At 38.3% G+C, this 23,622-nt stretch overlaps 2 protein-coding genes across 4 annotated transcripts in view; one reads left to right on the forward strand and one right to left on the reverse strand.

Moving 5' to 3' along the window:
- The window catches only part of mgat4c (mgat4 family member C), a 105,981-nt gene that overhangs the window by 20,633 nt on the left and 61,726 nt on the right, over nucleotides 1-23,622 (reverse strand). The gene's annotated exons all lie outside the window — the stretch shown is intronic.
- On the forward strand, nucleotides 1,875-9,382 carry eps8b (epidermal growth factor receptor pathway substrate 8b). The gene is made up of 7 exons (XM_082182816.1): nucleotides 1,875-1,953; nucleotides 3,254-3,347; nucleotides 5,891-6,025; nucleotides 6,918-7,005; nucleotides 7,242-7,419; nucleotides 8,047-8,179; nucleotides 8,281-9,382. The coding sequence occupies exons 1-7, from the start codon at nucleotides 1,943-1,945 to the stop codon at nucleotides 8,356-8,358; spliced, it is 717 nt and encodes a 238-aa protein (XP_082038942.1). The 5' UTR covers nucleotides 1,875-1,942; the 3' UTR covers nucleotides 8,359-9,382.

Below are 23,622 nucleotides of genomic sequence, written 5' to 3' on the forward strand. Positions count from 1 at the left end.
CTCTAATTAGATGCCATTTTAATAACTGCGTATGTTGTACAAGAAAGACAGTTTAGCAAAGGTGGTAAACACCATTGTTCATTTGTTTGATGACATAAAAGCAAAAGTAAATAGAATGTTGTTTACTGGAATATAACCAATCCCTTTGTCTGAAATAAACCCTCTAGAAAAGTACTGCACATGCTAAAATCTACACAAAATGAGACAAATTGCTAGCAACAATACTTGACTAACACTATCAAACAGATATGCATTCAGAAAATGCATTTCAAACAAGAAAATGGATTCACATGTTTGGCATTCAGGCTATGCTGTACAGCAAGATGAACATGGATTTGTGGGAGTAGACGCTTTTGGCAAAGGATTACACTGAGCCTGCAGAATTAACCAAACACATCACCAATAGAAACACCAGTCCATGTTGTAGAAGCATGGTGTCATCATGTTTGTGATATCCAATTGTAGGTGAAAACAGGGTCCTCCCACGACCGGCTCTGGGCTGATAACATCTTCCAACGTTATTATACTATTACAGGTCACAGACTGGGTCGACAACTAAGGATTTCAGAAAAGGTTACTGATTCTTCAGGCTAAGATGTGTACTGTTCTGTGCTACAGAAAATGCTTGATGTACTGATAGTGCCTTTCTGGTAGACTGTCAATCAACATGCCATCTCAAAAGGTACTGTAGGTAGTAGAATGTAAAGGAATATTACAGATTCAGTACAAATTAAGCCCAATTGACAGCATTGGTGGCATAATGTTGATTACAGATAACTTGATTACAGAAAAACACCACAGACACAGTACAATCAACATGGGAAAATCTGACAGTAAAACAAGCAGCTGTGGAAAATATGATACACTGGTGTTTTGCCAGATGAAAGTTTATCTATGTATCATCTTTTTACTCTTTTAATTCCTTTTAGAACTCTATCATCTTATAACATAACTGTTTTAATTTTCCTTACTTTTATTTTGTGATTATTTTAATTCATTTCTGTGTAAAGCACTTTGAATTACTATAGTGTATGAAATGTGCTATATAAATAAACGTGCCTTGCAGCAAAAATATGAGTGAATTGAAATGGAAATGGAAAAACAGTATAGGGTTAACATATTTTAAGTGTAAAAACAGTAATTTAAACAGCTTTACAGCTCAAACAATATGAAAGTTTATTTATTTATTTTTGTGGTAATCAACAGTACGTCACAAATACTGTCACACTGTCACCTGACAACGTGAACCTAAACCTGAATATTTCTATGCATATTTCTTTGCCATACTTACCTTCTGATGGTGTTCACTAGAATGGTCAAAACTTTAAATGCCAATTTTAAGTATGCAGGCTGTAAAGTATGCATCTAAACCGCCATGGATTATGGTTTTCAACCTTTAATAATTTGTATAAAGATAATTTATTATACTGTTGTTTTAGAAGTATATAAATATATAAAGTTGATAATTACACTTTTACTGAGGCAATTTATTAAGAGTGACATGCTGAATGGCTACAATTATGAGACAGTTAAAATATATGGTCAGTTATCTGGAGCGTGTAAAACAAATTGCGATTGCAGGCGAAAACAAATCTGCCTGTTGTGTAGTGGAGTGCCAGTTTCCAGCGTTCAGCATGATTATTTATTTATGGGCTTCAAGAAAGAAGGTCTTGGCACAGGCTGGACACTGGGCCACTGCGGTTGTCCTCAACGCTCTATCACTGGACGATGAGGAGAGAGGTAGGCCAGCACATTAATGATGCATGGGGACCAGTACGTTCAGTTTAAAGTTCTCCATGCTCTGTGCAGGCCCACTGAAATATGCATGAGCTACACCACATGTGCAGGCTGCAGCACGTCAAGTTACTTTCCACCTTGACGGAGGTCGCAGCGGCTCACGGCACGCTTGCAGCAAAGCAACCGCAGGCTCTTCTGAAAAAGGATGCTTGAGTCGTAAGTTGTCCATTATAATAGTCCGGTTTCTGCATGTATGTGTTCATCGTGTAGAGTTCTTGAGTGTTTTATAGCTTGTTTTTGTCATAAAATAGATTTATAAGGTAAGAAACAATACTTTTCATAGTAAAATGCACCCTGTTGAGATAATATATGTTCTATCCATATAGATGCTTTGTGAAGATTTTGCTACTTTAATAAAAGTGACAGAATTTGTCAACATATCATTAAAACAAAAAAGTTTGCTTTATTTCTAACTGATTTAAAGGGGGAAATAACAAGGATTTTCAAAGTAGCTTGTTATGCTGGCTTGTTAGTTATAATGAGTTGTTTGTTCATGGACTGGCCTCTAGACAAAGTTGTTTGGTCTGCTGGATTTCCTTGAAAGTCAACATGAAACCCAAATCGACCGTGTTTACTTGCTTTCTTTTTGCATTGTCTTATTTTGAACAATTCATTGCTGCAAGGTTTTCCAAATAAGTTTAAAATGAAATAACTCTTACCTTTAAACTACTACATTATTACTGACAGGTTGTGCGGGCAATTAGATAATGTAGTAACACTTTATTTTGATAGTTCCCTTTAGACATTAGGTTGACTATAAGTAACATTACACCTACATGTCCACTTACTCTCATTAGAGTATTAGTAGAGTATTTCTATGCAGTCTGCTTAATATCTGCTAAGACTTTATTGTGATGGTCCCCTTTAGACATTCTACTGACTATAAGTAACTTATAGTCTACTGACTATAAGTAACTATAAGTAACAAATACATGCCAACTTGTTCTACCCTACCACCAATACTCCAATATTGAGAGTTAGTTGACATGTACTGTAGGTACAACATTACTTATACTCAATAGAAAAAAGGGACCAACAAATGAAAGTGTAACCAATAATATTAATCAACAGCCAAACAACTATGCTTTATCAAACTAGCACAAACCTGGCTACATTCTGGTGTAAAATACCTACTTTTTATCCAATCAATTGCAAATGGATAAAATTCATACTTTTTTTTTCACATTAAATACCCAGTTTCACTTTGAACACTCCATATTACAGAAGTAGAATGGGGTAAAAAACAGGGCTTCATATTGACTTTTAAGTATCTACAACAACTACAAAAGCAAAATGAGGAGGTGCAGAGACTACATTAACAAATCTAAGGCTAAAAACACTAAATCTACCTTCTAAAATTACTGTCAAGTGTTACCTACGTAACTGCAGTCAGCTGTAGCCTCACCTATGAATGAACTTCCAAGTATTGTGCTGTGTTGCTATTTCTACCGCACAGGTCTAACAGCGATCTCCAACATGTCAGGATCCGTTATCACTTCGTGGCGCGCAATGCCAACGAGCTCTCTGTGCAGCAGGGCGAGGTGTTGGAGGTACGGATGACCCTCTGTGAGGAGGTGGAGGAGGATGGGGAACAGGGCAGAATAGGTCTGAGGTACACCGTGTGGGAGGATAGAAGAAGAGAAAACACGACTACAGCTCATGCAGAGATCAACGTCTAGAAGACTCTGTAGGCCGATGTTTGAACATAAATGATAAAAAACAAAAACATAAAAAGTTTGTGGGAAACCTGAGGAAAACTAGATTGAACATAACATACCTACAGTGCCGGCCCGAGCCTTTTGGGGGCCCTAAGCAGAATTTGATTTGGGGCTCTCTCCCACCACGCAGAGTCACCTGTGCTTGACGATTATTGACACAATGTCACGCTATAATGTTACATTATAAATTAATACAATGAGGTTTGTATTAATACAAAATAAATACTTAATAAAAAATAGATACTTAAAGTTTTAACTTTTTTTTTACTCTTTTACTAACTCTTGGAAACTTCTGAAAACAAACTGTCACAAAACATATTAAAAAAATTATTTGCAAAATATCCTCCAACGTTTTGCAACACTTTGCAGTTTGAATGATGTCTTGTATGAACATGACGGAGTATGTTTTTATGTTTCCACTGTTCGATCGCGCCCGCGACTCACACACACACACACACACACACACAAACACGCACACACACAACATATTCCAGCTTTGTAATCTTCCACTGTGATGTTTCCAAGACCATTTTTGCGCGTGTGAAGAGGATGTTTTTTTCCGTCGATATTGGAACGTGAGTGAAGTACAAAGCCTATGATAAAGAATAGTTTACCATCCAAATCCATCGCGAATGTTGAAACATTTTGATTCTGACTGAGAGAGATAAGTGAGCCCAACGCCGCTTACTTTCACTTTCGCTTTAAATTATTTCGTTTTGGCTTGTTTATAGTTATTTTTTTATTCTTGTTCTGTTCTGAATATCATTACATTTAAAGGATAAATCATTGATCAAATAAAATGTTTGTGACATGGCTTAACATTACCGTGACTTTGCGCACAAATTGTCTATGCACGCGAGGTTATGCGCATGACTCAAACACTGGCAGACACAGCAGCAGTTGTAGGCAGGTATATTGATCATGAAATCAGAATTTTCTTGTCTTGAATTATTAATCCTTTCATTCATTTATGTCACTTGTTTAAGTTAATTAATTATGTAAAAAAAAAAAAAAAAAAAAAAAAAAAAACTCGATTGGGGGCCCCCTGGTGGCGAGGGGGCCCCAAGCAGCCGCTTAGTTCGCTTATGCCTCGGGCCGGCCCTGCATACCTATAACATATAAGGCCCTATTTTAACGATCTAAGCGCATGGTCTAAAGCGCACGGCACAAGTGCAGTTAGGGCGTGTCCGAATCCACTTTTGCTAGTTAAACGACAGGGAAAAATGGTCGGCGCACCCAGTGCATGGTCTAAAGGGTTGTTTTGGGCGTAACGTGCAAAAAAACGATCAGAGTGTAATTTCCTATTCCAGTTGTGCTCGCACCATGGCAGATTTGCTATTTACATGCCGGAATTTGCAAGCGGAAAGACTGAACTCGTCTCTAGAGAGCAAACGGATCTGCTCGTGCACGAGGTTAAAGTGCACGAGCAGACCATCTACAGGACAAGCCGGATTCCACCATACCTTTATGTACACTACATTAATATTTTACATTGTAATCCTTTTTAATTTTAATATTTGACATGTTTATGTGCTGCTGCACACCCTCTGTGTGTAATAAGCAGAGTGCACTTGCGTTGTGCACCCGCCTATAGGCGCGCATTACTAACGCGCTCTTTATATAACAAAAAAATAAATAAATACTGCACCATTGACATAAGATCAGGTTTCATTTGGTCAATGGTGCAGTCTATTTCAGTTGCCTCAAAATAGCAACACGCCAACAATGCGCCTGAACACAGCTCGTTTTCAGACCAGCATTTGCATTTGCTATTTAAACAACTTGGCGCAGGACGTGAAAATGATAACTGCGTCAGGCTGAAACTAGCGAAAAACAATTGCATTGTGCCAGGTGTATGATAGGGCCCAAAGACACATGAATCTAGTTTTGCCTACTTTATAATGCATAAAATGAGATCTTATGCAACTGCACATTATTGGAACACAAGTAAACCCTTGCAAATGCACAATACAACAATCCAGCATGTAGGAAGGCGTCCTTTCAACCTGTCACTTTCAGATGTCTGCAGTTTCCCTCAGAACAGCCTCCAACCCTGAGGAACTCTATTTACATGAGAACTACTGAAGTGATCAAGAGGGATTACCCCCGATTGGCTAATCCATCTGGAAACACGGATAATCGTGTTTCTAGACATGCCCGGCCTGAGCCTGGTATCACTGGGATTTAAATCTAGGATCCCAATGGTAGGATGCATCAATGGGACACAGTATGACACAACCAAAACCTTTTAGCTAAAATTAGACAACATGTTGAATGAATGAGGAACAGACTCAAAAATAGATTTGTCACAGAAAAAAATATTGATCCATGCACAGTCATGCAATTAATAATACTAGACTCTCATGTTCTTCTAGGCCTTGGAAAATAATAAACAGTGGTGGCTGCTGAGGAACCGCAGCGGTCAGTCAGGCTACGTGCCGTGTAATGTGCTAGAAGAGGTCAAACCAGGAGAGCAACAGTACAACCGTGCTGCTCTCTTCAACAGCCAGGTTAGCTTGCAGCCTAAGCTACTTCACTGTCAAAATGTTCACCCACCATTTTGGTTCATAATTTGAATTCTACAAGGCACATTTCATGAATATGTTACATATTCTTTAGTGTCTTATTACTTTTTGTTTAAGCATTAGAGTCCCATATGTCATGTTTTTTGTAGTGAAAACGGTCACGCTTTACTATAAGGTCTCATTTGTTAACGTTAGTTAATACATTCGCTAACACAAACTATCAGTGAGCAATATGTGTTTTACAATTTTTTTTAATTTAATGTTGTTATTTAATAAAAAATACTATTGTTCATTGTTTGTTCATGTTGCATTGTCAAGTTCATAGTGCATTAACTAATGTTAAACAGATATTTTGATTTAAAAAATGTGTAATTAAATGCTTAAATTAACATTAACTAAGATAATTTAATAATTTAATTTAATTGAATGTAGTTAACTAATGCTAACAAAAGAAACTGTATTGTAAAGTGTTACTGTGAAAACTATTAGATAAATTAGATGAACTGATGTCAGGTAATTTTGGCTTGTCCCATTTTAATTATTTTTTCTATTGCATAAGAAATTTATTACATTTTTGTATATTTACTGTGAGAATTTTACATTGAAGCTTTAAACTGTATTTAGACAAGTCATAAAATGTGTTAACAGGGTTGAAAAAATTGCACACGTCATAGAAAATAAATAGAAATAGGCTAATATAATATATCAGACCATTTCCTGAAGGTTAAGCACTTCCTTTTACCGATCACTTGTGGAAAAATAGAAAAATCCATTTTTTTGTACCTTATACGTGGAAAGTGCACACATATATTCTCCTACTTTACATGGCAGGCATTGACTCTTTCTTTTTCTGCCCCTCTGTTTTCCCCATCTACAGCCTGTGAATCCTTACAAAGGTACCTCTGCTGGCCCTGTAAATCACACAGAGGTTTTGGAGATGAATAAATCCTCCCGGGATAAAGATAGTACGTACCTCTTATCTGCTTGCTGTATTTGCTGTGAGATGGAGAGTGGGGAGAGTCTGCCAAAAAAAGCAAATGCAGAGAAGTGGGAAATGAATTTGGTGTGAGAGTGCTCTTATGTACATAGATTGCAGATTCCCACCAGAGCTCATTGCTCCTGTCTTGGGCAATCTTATTCACTGGGTCTCTGTCCCAGTGCTTGTTTCTCTATCTCTCGCTTCTTCTGCCTATCTCTCTAGACCGCAACCAACAGAAGGAGGTAAATGATGAACTGCTGAAGAGGATAACTGACAACAAGGCCCAGCCGCCAGCTCGAAACTTTCGGGTGGATCGCTCAAGTTCATCCGTGCCCATCACGTATGAATCCCAGCCCTTTGAGGTCAATGCTTGGCTCAACGCAAAGGGATTCTCCAGACCGTGAGTGACACGTGCGACATGTGACACTTCAGATGATTTATTGGTTTTGTAACCTAGTGGTTAAACATAATGGGCTGTTAACTGAGGTTGCAAGTTCAAACCCCGCAAGTGATGAACCATGTAACCTTGAGCAAGGTACTTACCCTCAGGTTGCTCCATGGGGACTATGATAAAGATATACTGTAAATACACATAATAATATGTAAACCTTATTGAGAATGTTATAGGGGGGGTCATACTAAAATCTGTCAAGCATCTATTTTAAATAAAAATATACTTCTACCACGTGGTTAACGTAAACTATGACCGGCAAATAGTTCATTGAATAAAGTGCAGTCTTAAATGAGCCTAATTTACAGAAGGAGTTTGTGCTGATAAGAAACACAGTTTGTGCTTATAAGAAACACAGTGACTTAATTTCAATATTCAAACCACTATTTCAGCTCACTTAGTGCCTGGAAACAGTAACAAATAGGTTGTGCAACTGTTTAGTAATTTGCCCCATATTTTCATAGTAGCCTATATGTAGCAATTTATCTCAAAAGATCAAATAAAATTGGATTCCTTATGATATGACTCCTTTAAAAAACATGATGAATATGATGTAATCTTCTCTCCGCATTCCAGGGTGGTGGAATGTCTGGGTATTCTGAACGGGGCTCAACTATTTTCTCTCAGTAAGGATGAGCTGAAAGCCGTGTGCGGGGACGAGGGTTCCCGTGTCTTCAGTCAGCTCAGTGTGCAGAAAGCTCAATTAGAGGTCTGTCACAGAGCAATATCACTTATGTTAATCTGAATTTGTGCAGATTAAACGTTCAAATGCAGTGCAAAATGGAGCTTGAAAGCCTTTCTTTCTCTCAGAGGGGTCGTGGGGATACAGAGCTACAGGAGATCATGAGGCGAAGACAACAGGAGGTGGAAGGCTCAACCTGGGACTGATTATAGTCAATCAAGCCGTCACTCATGGCCTTATTTCATCACATTTTCTTCAGTTCTCTTGTTCACCCTACAATCAACAGCCACCCTGAGGAATTCAGAACAGATGGACTAAACAACTCCAATGATTACTGAAGCCCAGTCCTGCCCATTTCCTTTATGACCCATACAATGTAGTGCTTAACACTAGTGCTTAAACTGATGAACATGAATGCATTGAGAGTGAAGTCTTTAACCATACAGATGAAAATGATTTTGATAGCAGGCATTGACTTATGATTGGTGCTATTAAAGGGATAGTTCACCCAAGAAAAAATAAAATGTTGGCATTACTGTTTTTTAAACATCATGTCATTTCAAAACCTATTTGCATTTTATGTGGAACCTTCACAGCTTTTTTTCCCCATGAAAAGCAAATAGTGGTCAAATCTATCAAGTTTAAGTCATTATTCACTGCTCTCCTCTCTAGCTTTTAAATCAACTCTGACACTTTTCAATGCATCTCATCAAATGTGATTGCTTCTGAGGGTAAATAATGGTTTATTTATAATCATTTTAGGATAAACTATTTATTTTATTTAACATTTTAAACAAGTCCCATCTGTTTCTGCATAAATAATTGATGGTGAATAAAAAATAAAATGGCATTAATAATGCAGTGAAGGATTGTAATCTATTATCTCCTACTGTATTCAGCTAAATGACTACTTGAATTGTCATTTTAAACAATGTGTTGTTATTTAGTTTTTCAAATCATTAGTACACTCATGCTTCACACTTCATTAACGCAAAGAAGATCATGTTTACGATTAGAGACTATCATACTTCATAATAAGACACATAAGAGCTCATAGATGTATTGTGAAACATTCCATGTACACTATCTGTACCTTTGAATTATGAGTCTGAATATATCTTTTGTCATTAAACAGCAACAATTAAATAAACAAACTATGCAAGCCCATGGGTAAATCAGTATGTGTGAAAGCTATGGGGTCTGTGCTACTGTAATTGATTTAAATCATATTTACATAAATTGTGTACTGCATGTGCATTGATTTCATAAGTGTCAGGCGTCATTGTACTATCGCTTTTCACAGAGCAAATTCCTGGTGCTCTTCTTGCCCAGTGTTGTCTATAAAGCCCCCTTTCAGCCCTGTGAAAACCATAAGGCTGAATCTCTAACCGCCTCACTGACTGACAGCTTTGCTACTTGCCCTCACAGGGGGCACATAACAGTGGCTTTCAGTTTGTCTTGTTGCTTTATTTCTGGAATAGATTGTGAACGCATCAGCGAGTATTGTGCTGTGTTCAGGATGAGTGAGAATGACCTCCATCTCTCCCTTTGTATGCACTGTCAAAACGCCTCCCAGTCTTAAGAGAGGGTGGAAGTGGCTGCGTATTGTCACTATGATTCATGGCATGAATCAATGCCTAATGATGGGAACATCAAAGAAAAGATACTAGAGATTTGCAGTGCAGTGGAACCATTGTTATTCACGTTGAGGGAATCTACCATTTTTGAGAGAATTTATATCTTCTATATATTAGGGATTGTGGTCATGTATTCTTTGAAGTAATATCCAAGTACGATATCAGGCTGAGGAGATATGAAAAATAAAAGCGTCTCAAATACGTTACAAAGAAAATGACATACAATAAAAGAGTAGTGATATTACATTTCACACCGAAACTTCAGTGTTCGGTTAAAAAAGGAATGAACCACAGGTAGGCCACATCCACAAAGCAGAAGAATACAGTTGTCAGTCCTGTATTTGATTCCTTAAAGCAGTGGTTCCCAACCTTTTTTTGTCTGAGACCCCCTTTTTCCCAAGAAAATATTTTAGGGCACCCCTTCACATTTAATGATAAGCTTGCAGCAAGGATGACAGAATATGTTGTTTTCAAACAAACGGTATGTTTACAATAAACAGATATGTTTATGCACAAATAATAGCCTACAATATTTAAAATACAATAACAAAAACATTAGTAGGCCCTTTGTAATTTAAAAATGTAAGCCTAGGAGTAGCCTATAAATTTGCCCTATTTTAAATGCAATAACAAAAATATCAGTATTCACACTTGTGTGGTAAAAAAATAATGAATATAGGCTATTACTAAATGACTTCTGTCTGGGGCCTCAATACTTGCATGTTATTTGTGAGGCTTTATCAATGTGAGGCTTTATTTTTTAGGCTTTTGGCGCTATCGCGAGCGATAATAAACTTGCGTTTATTAACAGAATAATGCGTCTTTCTGAAGAATATTGTAGCCGGAACTACTTCTCTCTCTGTGTGCGCTTATGACGAGTCACGCAGGTACTGGGCTACTCCGCAGCGGCAGCGATCCGAACCAGGGTAAAATAGTCCCAATGTAATCACTTATTATAGGTGTACCATAGTGATTCAGGATAAGACAAAAACACGGTTTGGAAAATGGATTCATGATTAACTCGCTCATTATATAACTTTTGAACAGAAAAAAGTTAAGGACTTTTATTTAATGCAAATTGCTCAAAACTTTTCAATATATGACGCGACCCCCCACAGAGCTCGCTGAGGCCCCCTTGTGGGCCGCGACCCCCCTGTTGGGAACCGATGCCTTAAAGGGTTAGTTAGTAGTAAACACAGGGCAGCGCTTCCGGGTTTTACAGAACGCCGGCTCATGCCAATGGGTTTTGTGTGTGGTTTTGCTTCCAGTAACTCACAGCGACGGAGATATGATTTGAAGGTTACGATTTACCACCGGAGTGGCTCCCGTCAGTTTTGTGTTTTATGTGCGACCAGCGCAAAGACTGGCGCGACTCTAATGTCGTGTCATGATCAAGATGCTACACAGGACGTGAGACACAAATGTAGCGGTTAAAGGTGTCCGGCTAGTTACATTGAAATTTCTGTCTTAACAGATGAACTCTGGGCTAAATTGGACTCTTGTCTTGTCAAATGTGATAAGACTTTAGTTTTATGGACGTCGCCATCTTTGGTATTACTTTGGTCACTGTCACTATGGTTACTGTTAAGAGAATCCAGGCTTGATTCTTGTGGCACGTTCATACAGACAGTATTCGAGACGCTACTGTAAGTTGCTGTGTAAACAGGACACTTGTTGTGTGTAGATGTTTTATGTTGACTTTACACAGACATAATGATTTTTATACTACCCCTACCCCTAAACCTACCCATCACAGAAAACAATCTGCATTTTAACATGTTCAAAAAACATCACTTAGTATGATTTATAAGCTATTTTCCTCATGGGGACCAAAAATGTCCAGCACATCACTGGCTGAAGTGAATTCTAATTTCTGACTACTTGAAGTCATTTACAACACCAACCAGTAGAGAAAATAGCAATAACAAGACTAGATGACTAACTCGGGATGCCATGAATCTAATCATGCATAATTTATGAAATGCACAAAAAAAAAAGAAGCAAACACAGTCCAGATCTGTTAGTTTACAGCCAATTATAACTAACTAACTAACGTGAAAGAAGCTGTCACAATTTGCAGGGTATTTCACCCTGGTGGAGAGAACTGCCATAACATGTGACAGATCTGACATTTTGGGGTATGCTGTGTGTGCAGGGGGAGAAGAGTTTTTTTCTGGAGAGACAACTAAATTCACAATATCAGTCACACCCGCGCTGTCAGCACTGTAGGAGACCGACGACTTCAGACTTCTCCTCATTTCATTCTCTGCACCACCCAGTGGGCAGTCACTTAAAATAGAAGACAATAACATGCATGGGGCCCGTTTGAGGTGGCAGTACAAGCGTGCCTGATGGTGTCTGATGCATGCAGATAAAAGCCGTCTAATGCGTGTTTTGTTTTGCGGAGCAAACGGCTGCAAAATCAATTACCAATCGAACTGCATATATAATGCATACTTATCCAAACATCCTCTGGGAATTATAGGTTGATATGGTGATGCAATTTAGCTGCAGCGCATCATCCACAACAAAATCTTAATATAACCTGAGATGTTATAAGCGATCTGCCACTTTAAGACGCCTGAAGTGACACGGATGATTAGGCGAAAAGGGAACAACATGACAATGTGCATATAGCATCTCCCTAAGCCCTTGCCAAGATTCCTAATTCCCAGTGTTTGTTCACAAGGATTAGTGGGTGCTCGGCGCTCTGTACCGACTCAACGAGTGCTCCCACTAATTCTTATCCAACCATGACAAAAGGCGGACAAATTTCTCGAATGACTCTACTGTTAGTCTTGCATGATTTAGATTCACTCCGCGCCGCCTGGTTACTCAAAGGTGAGGGGAACCACGTTATTAGCCAGTTATTCTGCAAATGACATTTTCCCCCGCCTTACAGACATTTGAGATTTACACTCTAATTGCGACTAACTAGACAAGTGCCCTTTCTTTTGGCTTGACCTCACTGGCATTAATAGTTCAGATTAAATCAAATGTCATTCCACACTTAGGTAATTTAATTATATCTCTGTGTTCGCCCTGACATCTGCAGTGATTCATTTTCTTTTCCCCTTTTGTAAATCACCCTGGACTTCAATTTAGATTTGTGTCTCCCTGTTTTCGCTGAGCGGAGGGAGAGGGATCGATCCGGTCGCCCCCCTTAGCATCTGAGAGGGTCTTGCCGCCGCACGGCACGATCGATTTACAGTGTGGAAAGCTGTTTCTTTTTTAATTCGTCGAGAAACAAACCATGAACGGTTACCGGGCGTGGAGTCCATGTGCGTGTGTAACACTGACAGTGAGGACTGAACAATATGTGAGCGGGTTGATGGCCATTTAGCTCAAGGCTAATGTATAAGGATAGCCATTTAATCCTTCAGAACAGAGACAGATCAAGTTAATGCACCCTGTCACATCCTCTCTGCCTCAAGACAACCCTGCTCAATGTAAAAAAGGCCCTCAGCAAACTCCATTCTGCTGGTTGTATTATATCAAGAGACTGCCGGCCCTCTATTGCTCAGTGGCCAGTTCATGTGCTTCCAAACAGTTGCAATCTCATCTTTACTAAAATCATGAAAATGTTTGATAGCAAAGGTTATTTTTTGTTTGGTTTGCTTTTTTCGTCAACAACAAGGGCAACATGCAACAAAAGCATGATGATAATGATAATTAAATCGTTAAATTGATGCTGATAGAAATGAATATATATACATACTAGGATTTATGTGTATATATCCACATTCCATGCTGATGGAAAAATTAAAACAATGAAAACATTAACAATACATATATGAGCTTAAAGGGATTAGTGTTGTCACGATACCAAAATTATTGTTTCGATACCGATACCAAGTCAAGTATTGCGATTTCGATACTTTTTCGATACATTTCCTGAAAAGGGAGAAACACTCTCAAATATCATTGCTGTGCTTTATTTTAAAACCGGGACAACATTCTAATCATATAACACACTAATAAATGAACATATGAACAGCAGATATATTAAACATTTGAACAAAATATGAAATATAAAAATATAAAAAATAAATTAGAGCAATGACATTCAAGGTAAAAAAAATTATAAATTTAGCAGCATTATCTCATTTATCATAAGAAACATAAGAGCTTTATCTTGATTCTGAACTTTGAATAAAAATATGAACAGCGATTATATTAAACAATGTTTAATATTGGTAACATATGATAAGCCTCATTGGTGATATATTTGACATGTGGGGAGAGAGTTGTGGAAGGCCTATACTTCATGTTAAACATAAATATATAGCAGCAAAGACAACGTCGGCAGTGTTGACGGCAAAATAGGCTACAGAATAATTCGTTCTGTATTGAGAGGTGCAATATTTGAAAATCGATAATATTTTTTTTTATTACATTTATTGTATTTATGTCAAAACTTTCAAACATCAAAATGTCATTTATTAATATGTATTCGTGTCAAAATGACATAGAAACATCTTTTCCTATTCTATTTTGCCTGGAAACGCTTCCAACACGCTTGCGTGTCGCGTGAAAAATAGGCATCTGTTCTATTTCTAGCATGCATGCGTTTTCCGCGCGTCTCGAGCTGCACCCAGACGCATGTGTCTTTTTTTTTTTTTAAGTATCGATACTGAAAAATGTAGGTATCGTGACGTTTTTAATTTCCGAGTATCGCAATACTTTTGAAGTATCGGTACACCGTGCAACACTAAAAGGGATAGTTCACCCAAAAATTTTAATTCTGTCATAATGTCTGTAACCAAAACAGTTGATGGGCTCCATTGACTTCCATAGTATTGTTTTCCCATACTATGGAAATCAATGGGGCCCATCAAATGCTTGGTTACCCATATTCTTCAAAATATCTTCTTTTGTTTTTCAGAAGAAGAAATAAATTCATACAGGTTTGGAACAACATGGTGATATGTAAATTATGACCGAATTCGATGCAATTATTGAATATTAAAAGTTACTGTGATGCAACAATGATGCTAACACAGAAAACAAATAACATGTCAGCCTAAAATATGTAAAAATATTAACAGTCTTCAAAGCATGAAGTCTTCACTGTAAGTAGCCAATGCATCAGTACCGTCAGATTCAGTTCAGTAGCTTAACTTTCCACAACAAGAACCGTATTTACACTTTCTACTTTGTTCATGTTCATAAATCTTTTATGTTCTGAATTTCTCATTCAGATTCTTGTGTCCTTTCTAGAAGAAAAGCAATAACATGAAAAATGTGGTTGACCCAAGCCAATGTCTGTGATAACAGTACTGGAATGCGTCACTGCCTCAAGTCCCTCAGATCCGTACAAAGGTTTGAGTAAGGTCTGCATTGAGTGGCTGTTGTAATTCTCAGAGAGACAGGCCCGCAATCTCCAGTTTCCCAGACACAAATCCTGCTTATCTGCTGAGGGGTGTCCTCCCCTCCAGTCCCTCTCTACGGTCCAATCCCACGAGTTCCACCAGCTAAGCGCAACCAACCAAGGGGACAAAAAAGCCGAGAATTTTATCACACAGTTGCTAAAAGCGACCAATGAAAATACATGTTTGGGAAATTATCTTCGGATTTGACTCTTCTGTATGTTACTGTACGAAACAGATGATGATGCATGCATTACAAGCCCATCTAAGTCTCGACTTCCAGCTTGTTCCACGAGAGCTCCTTAAACAACCTTACATGAGCAGTATTTGTAATTTATGGTGTCAGCCGCTACCAGTTTCAGAATGCATAATGCAAACATGCCATATCTTTGGTAAAAAAGATCTGAATCCACATTGAAAAGACACAGCTTGGTCTGCCTAAACTCTTTCCCTGTCCCAGAGGACCATTGGAAGGTGCCAGGAGATGAGAATCTGGATTTTGTTTATCACTTGCAGATGGTGGCCCATAATGAGTTTCTGGCCAAACAGGACATGGTAGATTTAAACAGCTCAGAAAAGCGTTCCCTAAGCAGGACAGCCTGCCAGATTTCAAAGATGTTGAGTGGGAGCTTTTAGCCATTGCATGTTGGCACACCAGGAATTTGCCACAAAATTTTGTCACAAAAACATGATCTAATTGTGTAAATATCAGATATCGCTGACAGCAACATCCATCTTATACTTGTGTTGTTATAATTTTTTTATAGTAGCTGATTTAATTTCCCCTCATGTTTTTATACAGCTTTCTCACACTGAATTTGCATTTGGCACTGTAAGTGGTATTACTGTATGTAAATGTGAGGTAATCATTTGACAGAACATGATCGTGATGACGCCCATTGAATGCTCGTTAATTTTAGTTGCTAAGACAACCTACAACTCTTTTATTGTTGTCTCTCTGAAATCATTCCATAATCGAATTCACTTCAAATGCACATCACTCAACAACTTGACATACACCGATTATTGATTCTGCACAACGTCTGCGCTGCATGAAGGACTACCGTCAAATTAACAAGATCTCAGAGCATATATCACACTCCAGTCCGTTTGAATTTATCGCACCTCACTAAATCCAAATCAGGTTTCTCAATTTGTTCTCAAGGACTGACGGATTATTAAAAATGAACTGGCATAAATTATAAAAATGGCTCATGGATTTTCATGGGATGGGTTTTGATGACAAATGTTCTAGCGTGTGATGATTATGACGAACTGACAAAATATCATAATTCACCCCACCTCCTCAAATCTCATCCCTAATGATATAAGTGATGATATGTCATCTTAAACCACTGAGGTAGCGGACACACATGACAGCTATTGTTCATTAGGTCTGATAAAATGTCCCACACTCAGGTAAAATTAAGCTCATTTCAAGGATAATACAGGTCCTTTACTGTCTCACCATTCTTTTTCGCCATCTCGCTCAGAAATACAATACGGAGGAGGCATTACGGCGAGAGTCTGTTCTCGCAAGTATTATTTTCATATGATTTCATGTTGATGTCAAAAGAAATATGAGGTTTATTAGTTTCCTGGTGCTTTGTGTGCTTCATTATTTCGCCGTGACAGTTTAGTCTGGAGGAGGGAGGGGGGTGTTTTTCATTAAACGCTTGTATCAGATGCTAATGGCAAACGTGGGGAGAGCAGGAAATTAAAACCTACATCAATACGTGAGAGGCCTTCCACAATAACACATTTTCAGCCAGACTTTCAATTCATTATATGCCACAGTGCAAAACATGTACGGCCGAATGTTTTTCTATTCCGTTTTTATCGATGAACGAGTGACAAAATCCACCTAGTGTTTTGGTGTGTGTCAGTGAGGATATTTCAGCAAGAAGACTGATGGTATTCGGTGGTAATGTAAACCTTTCGCAAACTATTCGCAATCACTTCCACACATTCATCAACTCACATACGTCCTTTTTTTCCCTTTTTCATTACAGCTGATAGGAGAAGGAACACAAAACACATTTGGGCCCTCTGCGCTCCATAAAGAATATAATCAATTCTTTATTATTGCATTCGGGAGGCTTGAGGGCTGTCAAGCTGGGGAAAATGATATTGTTGGAGACTTAGAGAAGATAAATTCAAGAGTGGAGCTTTTGCTAATGGCGAATGGGATCAGGCACTGTCCGGTTTGTCTGAGTCACGTTACTGATGATGAATGACAGGCCGACGATGACCCGCGGTGCGCCTCTGTTGACAACGTGACAACATTCAACGGTAGCATGATAGCAAGAACAGATATCAAACCGTTTCCTCTGTCGAGATCCCCTGGGATCTCAGGAAACGCACATTAACCAGCCCTCCAGACAGGTGGTAAATCCTCTTGACGTGTTTATACTTATTTTATAGCCACAACAACCACATTAAAGGATGGCAGCTGGAGAGCCAGTATTTCAGCAAGTCTGCCTATATCTGTGTGATGACGGTCTCCATAGTGACCTGAGAGGCAGCATTTTTAGAGGAAGTTGCCAGAGACAATGAAGCATCACACATCAAAGGAAACTAGCATTTGCACATCATGTAGGAAATAATCAAGCAGTGTCTGGAGACATGTTCACACTGCTATCAATAATTCTTCGAACTTGGCTTTATAATAACTGACAGCTCCTCTGTTCTCCCGCATGCTTTTCGGTAATTTCTATTTTCTCATCTGCAAAAGTGAGCGATGGCTCAGCACAAAAGAATCAATACGGCAGAAAACAAGGAATTCTGTCAATTTTATAGCTGCGCTAAGCTAATCTAGGGCTGGGAGTCATTCCATTAAACTCAAATATGACTCCTCCAGGCCCAACTTCTGTCATCAAATGCTAGACATTAATTGGTTTATCAAAGGTTAATTGCTCAATAGATACTAGGCTGTTAGAGTTTAATTGTGCCATTAAATGCACTCGCAAGAGCCCCAGGTTCGGGTAATGGATTTTGTCATTTGAATGAAAATATTATTTGGTGGCAGCTGGACTGATAACAGTGTTGAGCATTGACAGGTCCATGCCCTCTCGACAAAACACAGAAGCGCATGAGTACACATGCTCGCTGCAAACAGAGATGGTATTTAGCTATGCTTTGTAAATATAAATGACTCATTCTTCACTGTGGCAGAATTGTCTTCTTGTGGCGGATTTTATGAATGCATCTGCGTCTGCCATTAGGGTGTAACACATCAAAATAGGATGAGGAAATTGCATGAGCCACGGTTGGGCAAAATTCAGAATTGAACTGGCTCCCTTTCAGTTCATGAGTGTGAATTTGAATTAAAGTGGCCATGCTTGACAGCAAGTTGAATTGGAACAGGAAGAGGAAGAGGAATTTACTGAATTGCAATTTAAAGAAATTCAACATAAGGAATTTGGGGAAACTAAGTGTTTCTCCACCCTGGTCCACAAAAGTTAACTTCGTCAACATTGAAATTGTGTCTCGGCATAAATATAAAAAAATAAATAAATTGAATATATTTGAATTTAAATTATTTAGAATTTTAACCTACATCCTTACATTTGAATCTGATTTACAATTCTGAATCCTATTTGCTCCCTCAGTTCAATATCAGGAATAAAAAAATAAAAAATGTTAAAGGCGTTGCACAATTCTGGCATGAAAAAAAGTGACTGATAAAAAAAAAAATAAAAAAAAATAAAAAAGAGCTTTACTATTCAGAAGTATTATCCTTTCACTTGTCCTTTGCAACATATGTGCATTTTTGTGCGTTTAGCCTTACAATTTCCAAACCTATTTCAGTGTGCACATTGCTGAGAACTCAACCGAACCTGTGACTGGGCCGTTGCCACCTCCATGCTTTACCCCATTGAGCTACAGGAACACAAACCTGCAAGAAGCATTGTTGTGGCAACAATATCTCTCTCCTTTTTTATTACCAGCATCTTCTTTAACGATCACTGGGTCATCCTCAGCACAATTATTTCAAATAATTGACCTTGAATTGTTGCTTCCAAACAACCATTCTTCTCTTCCATGCTTAATTAATCAGGACATCCACAGTAATTAATCTCAGAGGAGAACTGATTACGTGGCATAAAGCGATGGGTTTGTATTACACCGCTCTGTGGGCATCAATAACCAAATGTTAAATGAGTGGAAATGCAAAAAAAAAACCCAGAGGAAAAAAAAATTGAGAAAAAAAAAACACAACGCTTTCATGATTCCTAATGGCTTTGGCTGGGGTCCCGGACAAATAAAGCTTTCTAGATAAATGAATAACTGCATGATGTGTTTATTACATGCAAGTTACAAATTCCTTCAGGCAAAAACTGGATTCCTAATATGAAGTTTTTTTTTTTTTTTTTATGTCCTCATCATATAGCATATATCTCTTGATATATACAGTATATTAATATACACAATTCTTAAAGATGAAAATCATATTAGTTTTCTCTTATTCCATACTGATAAGCTGAAGACTATTTTTGTGTTATGGCCAAAAAGCGATAAATGGCAGATAAAATATTCTATACTGTTTCGTCAGAATAAATTAAAGTAAAAAAGCGAAATCACTGAAATGCAAAAACAACTGAATTTATTTACATACATATATTAAATTTCATACTGCACATTATAATGCACATTATGTAACAATTATATTAATTTTGATATTTGTTAAAATTGCATTTAATTAATTATTAATTAATTAATTAATTAATTGTTACTTGTATTACTTGTAACTTGTATTACCTGTAAGTAAACTTTTGATGGCAGCAAAGGTAATCTAAATGGGGGGAAAAAAGGGGGGGGAAATGATAATGGACAATTAAATAACCAATAACCATAACCGATATGGTACAGATATATGGTGCATCCCTTTCCAGATACAGCAAAAAAAAAAAAAAAATGTATATATATATATAAAATGGTAAAATACGATCTTCCAGCTGATATCTTCATGGAGGCTAAATTTAGCTCATCCCATTAGGTTCTATCCTGTTACTCATCTTATTCAGTTTCTATCTAATGTAAAAATCAAGTTATAAATAGTTTAAGTGTCCAAACTTTACCAGAAAAAGTCTGATATACTTTTTTATATTAAAATGTCCTTTAGCAACACAAACATTTTCATCTTATGATGTTTTATTAACAAAGTTCGGGAGCAACACACAGTGGCGTAGCGCAAACTGCGTTGGCCCACCCGCAAGAGTGGAGGCGGGGCCCCTCACCGCATAATTAGATGGGGGATTCACCTTTTCATTCAAAATCGTGAATTAGTACTGTGGAATTTAATAGTATGTAATTATTTCGTATTTATTTATTAAGAACTTTTCACAAAAAAAAAAGAATAAAAGAAACACCAACAATAAAACAGCAATTACATTAACTTGTTAAAATGCAAGGGAGCACATGACGTCAAAATATTTTTTCTATCTGCAGTATACAACAAAGATTCATGACGTTTAACATTCAATAAAGGTAATAATATTTTCAGTGCTGTGACAGTCATCGTCTGGACCGTGAGATCCGCTTTTAGCATCTGAGTCCATGTCTGGCGTGCCGCGTATCATTCACCACAGCCGCGCCCGCGCCCACGTTAGAAGCAGTAATGTCCGTGATGACACTGCTAGCAAACTCCTGAGTAACGTTACCCGTGCTCGCTCTCGCAGCTCCTTCCCGCTGATTTGGAAGAAATATGGATGAAATTTTCGGTAGTTTTGCATTGAATTGCTCTTTTCGGTGTTGGTTAGTCCGTTTTTGAGCTCCGCTGACATATTTTCTTTTACTCATTTTGCGCTCATAAGCTTCACTCTCTAAACAGTTGCGGAAATTCTTAATCGTGATTGGATAACAAGGACAACGGATATGGTCATAATCGGCAAACACGGTAGGCTGCAATTACTACCAAAATAAAAGTCCTATACGTTCACGTTATAAAAACGCTTTAATTATTTATTCGAGTCCATTTTTTGGGGGCCCCCCACAACGCGGGGCCCCCCCGCAGTGCGTGCCCTGCGGGCCCGTCCGCTACGCCACTGGCAACACATTCAATCAGCAGGAGAGGAGGCTTATTTATAAATAGCCGACTCACCTATGTTCCTCGACAGTTTTTCTGCATCCCTCCGCCACACCAACTCATCACTCTCAGCTGGTTCCTATCCCAGGCCTCTGGGTTCGGGCCAAATTCCAGGCTCGGAGCCCTCCCCTCGGACAGCACACCAAACACGCATTCTCTTTACTCTATCTGATTATCTGCAAGCGTGAACTCGTGGAGTTTCAGAGCTCAAAAGGTACTGCGTAACAGGAATGATCCACTGTATGAAATGAATGTAGAATGTGTTTTCTACAATGTCTGCTTGTTAATGCAGTAACAAACGTGGTAGCAATTCCACCCTGCCATTTACTGTTTAAGTCAAACATGCCATCCAAATAAAAACAAACATTGGGAACAAAAGCCCTGTGCTTCCAGGAATTAGCATCCTGAGCGAGGAACCAGCTGTGTTTGCTGTCGTTGGGTGCAACGAAACGCTTGACAGTGTGTCACATCTAACCACGGCCATTCTGCCGACGCTGCAACGCTCTACTCCTGACCCTCGGTGCCACAAAAGAAGTACACACGCTTTCCATTTCTGCAGAGCTCACTACCTGTCAATCTACCTATTCAAAGGTTTACCTCTCCCTGTGAGAGCCAGTTCTTCCATCTCTCCATTTGGCCGTGCCTATAAGTGTCACTTCGGTTTAGATTCTACCACAGCCCTAGAACCGAACAAAAAGAGCTCCCACGGAGGGTTCGGCGGGGTGGAGCAGACCTGCTGTTTCATTAGCACTCCAGGGAAGTGCTGGTTCAAAAAGAAGCCTTGCGTCACACTGTTGATCCCTTCAGCTACATCAAAGAGCAGTTGTGATGATTGCATGGGGAGATTAAATGCCACACTGGGCACTCTAAGTGTGGAGAGAAGTTGTCTGTTCATGCAAACATTTAGAATGCTAATTGGAGTAATGGCCATCTGTACGTTACAATATCTGCAGTCCAAGAAATGTTTCGCTTAAAATGCCAATTTTGATCATTCAAAAACCCTGGGAGAGAGGGTAGAAGCAATGATGATACTTTGGCAAGAGGAAGGGGTATGAACTACAGCATCTGTTGGGAAATAAACCAATGTTTGTCAAGGACTTCAGGAAAACAACATCAGTGTAATATAACTCGACACCAAGCGAAAAAAAAAAAAAAAAATCAGAATGCTGTAGATAAAAAAAAATGGAGGGGTTGCAAAATAAAAGACACAACCTTAGCAAGACAGAAACTGCAGACTCTATGAAATGCTAGCTAGCTGTCTGTAGCAGAACACTGGATCCAATGGATGGAGCACAGTCTGAAAGAGAAATGTGAGACAGACACACACACACACACACACACACACGTCTTTCCCACTACTGCTACATTTGAAAAAAATCATTTCCAACTCCCCCTCTCCACAAAGTCTCAGATTTATTTTTAGCTATTTGCCTGGGAAGCATAAGAAGAACGTTGAAAGAAAATTCATTTCAACCCCCAATAGTGGTAAAACGTATTCCTCTGAATATGTTTACCCCTGTATAACATTGGTATCATTACGTTTATCATTTAGCTCCACTTACCCCAGCCAGTGTTGAGGACAAATATCCTATCCTAGTAACCCAAACAGCCTAATAATTCAGCATGATAGTTGAGGTTCTGTAAAAAGGGAGGCTTTTCTTTATGTCCAGGGTAATTTAACATAGATCACTATAGGCAGCTCTCACATTTAACGTGGTGCTTTCTGTTATACACTTGATTGCGTTCTGCTGACTGAGCAATGGGCGGTTTCTTGCCCTTTTGCTTCCACTGCAGCCTCCTTAAAAGACGCTGTGACCAAGGAGGTCAAAAATATGTGCAGAAACTTGGTGAAGTTTGTGGCACCTTGCTACTGTATATGAGCACACACACACAAAATGTGAACATAATTAGAAAAGGCTAAATGGTCTTAAAAAATTGTCCCATTGTGATATTTGAGTTGATTAATGACTGCCACAGAAAATGAATATATGATATATACGGAAAAATACGAAAATACACAGCAATTCTGGGGTACAATCGACAAATCAGCCACAATGAATTAATCTTTGATAATGTCTAAATATATATATCCATATACAAAACCTAATAAACACAAGTAATTATGTCTGAAAATACTCTTATAATCAACTAGGGAATACACAGCCCTATAAAGAATAAATATTGAAAGAAAAATATAGTACATTCATTTCATTAAAGAAGAAAATCTTTTTGGTCCTTTTGGACCGCCAAGGATCACAAATGTGACCCCTAAGTGAGGAATACTAGAGGGTTAATAAAGCACCCAAGTGTATCAGCAAAAAAAGTACATGCAGTTCCAGCAAAACAAAATTAATAAGCAATTTTTGCAATAAAATT

Source organism: Leuciscus leuciscus (assembly GCF_965113295.1).
Source record: "Leuciscus leuciscus genome assembly, chromosome: 10".
Classification (NCBI taxonomy): domain Eukaryota; kingdom Metazoa; phylum Chordata; class Actinopteri; order Cypriniformes; family Leuciscidae; genus Leuciscus; species Leuciscus leuciscus.

What these genes read in the sequence shown, in the direction of transcription:
- eps8b (XM_082182816.1), top strand. An exon ending in CTGCTCTCTTCAACAGCCAG is followed by an intron (nt 6,026 to 6,917) that starts GTTAGCTTGCAG and finishes CCCCATCTACAG; the next exon opens with CCTGTGAATCCTTACAAAGG. An exon ending in GCAAAGGGATTCTCCAGACC is followed by an intron (nt 7,420 to 8,046) that starts GTGAGTGACACG and finishes TCCGCATTCCAG; the next exon opens with GGTGGTGGAATGTCTGGGTA.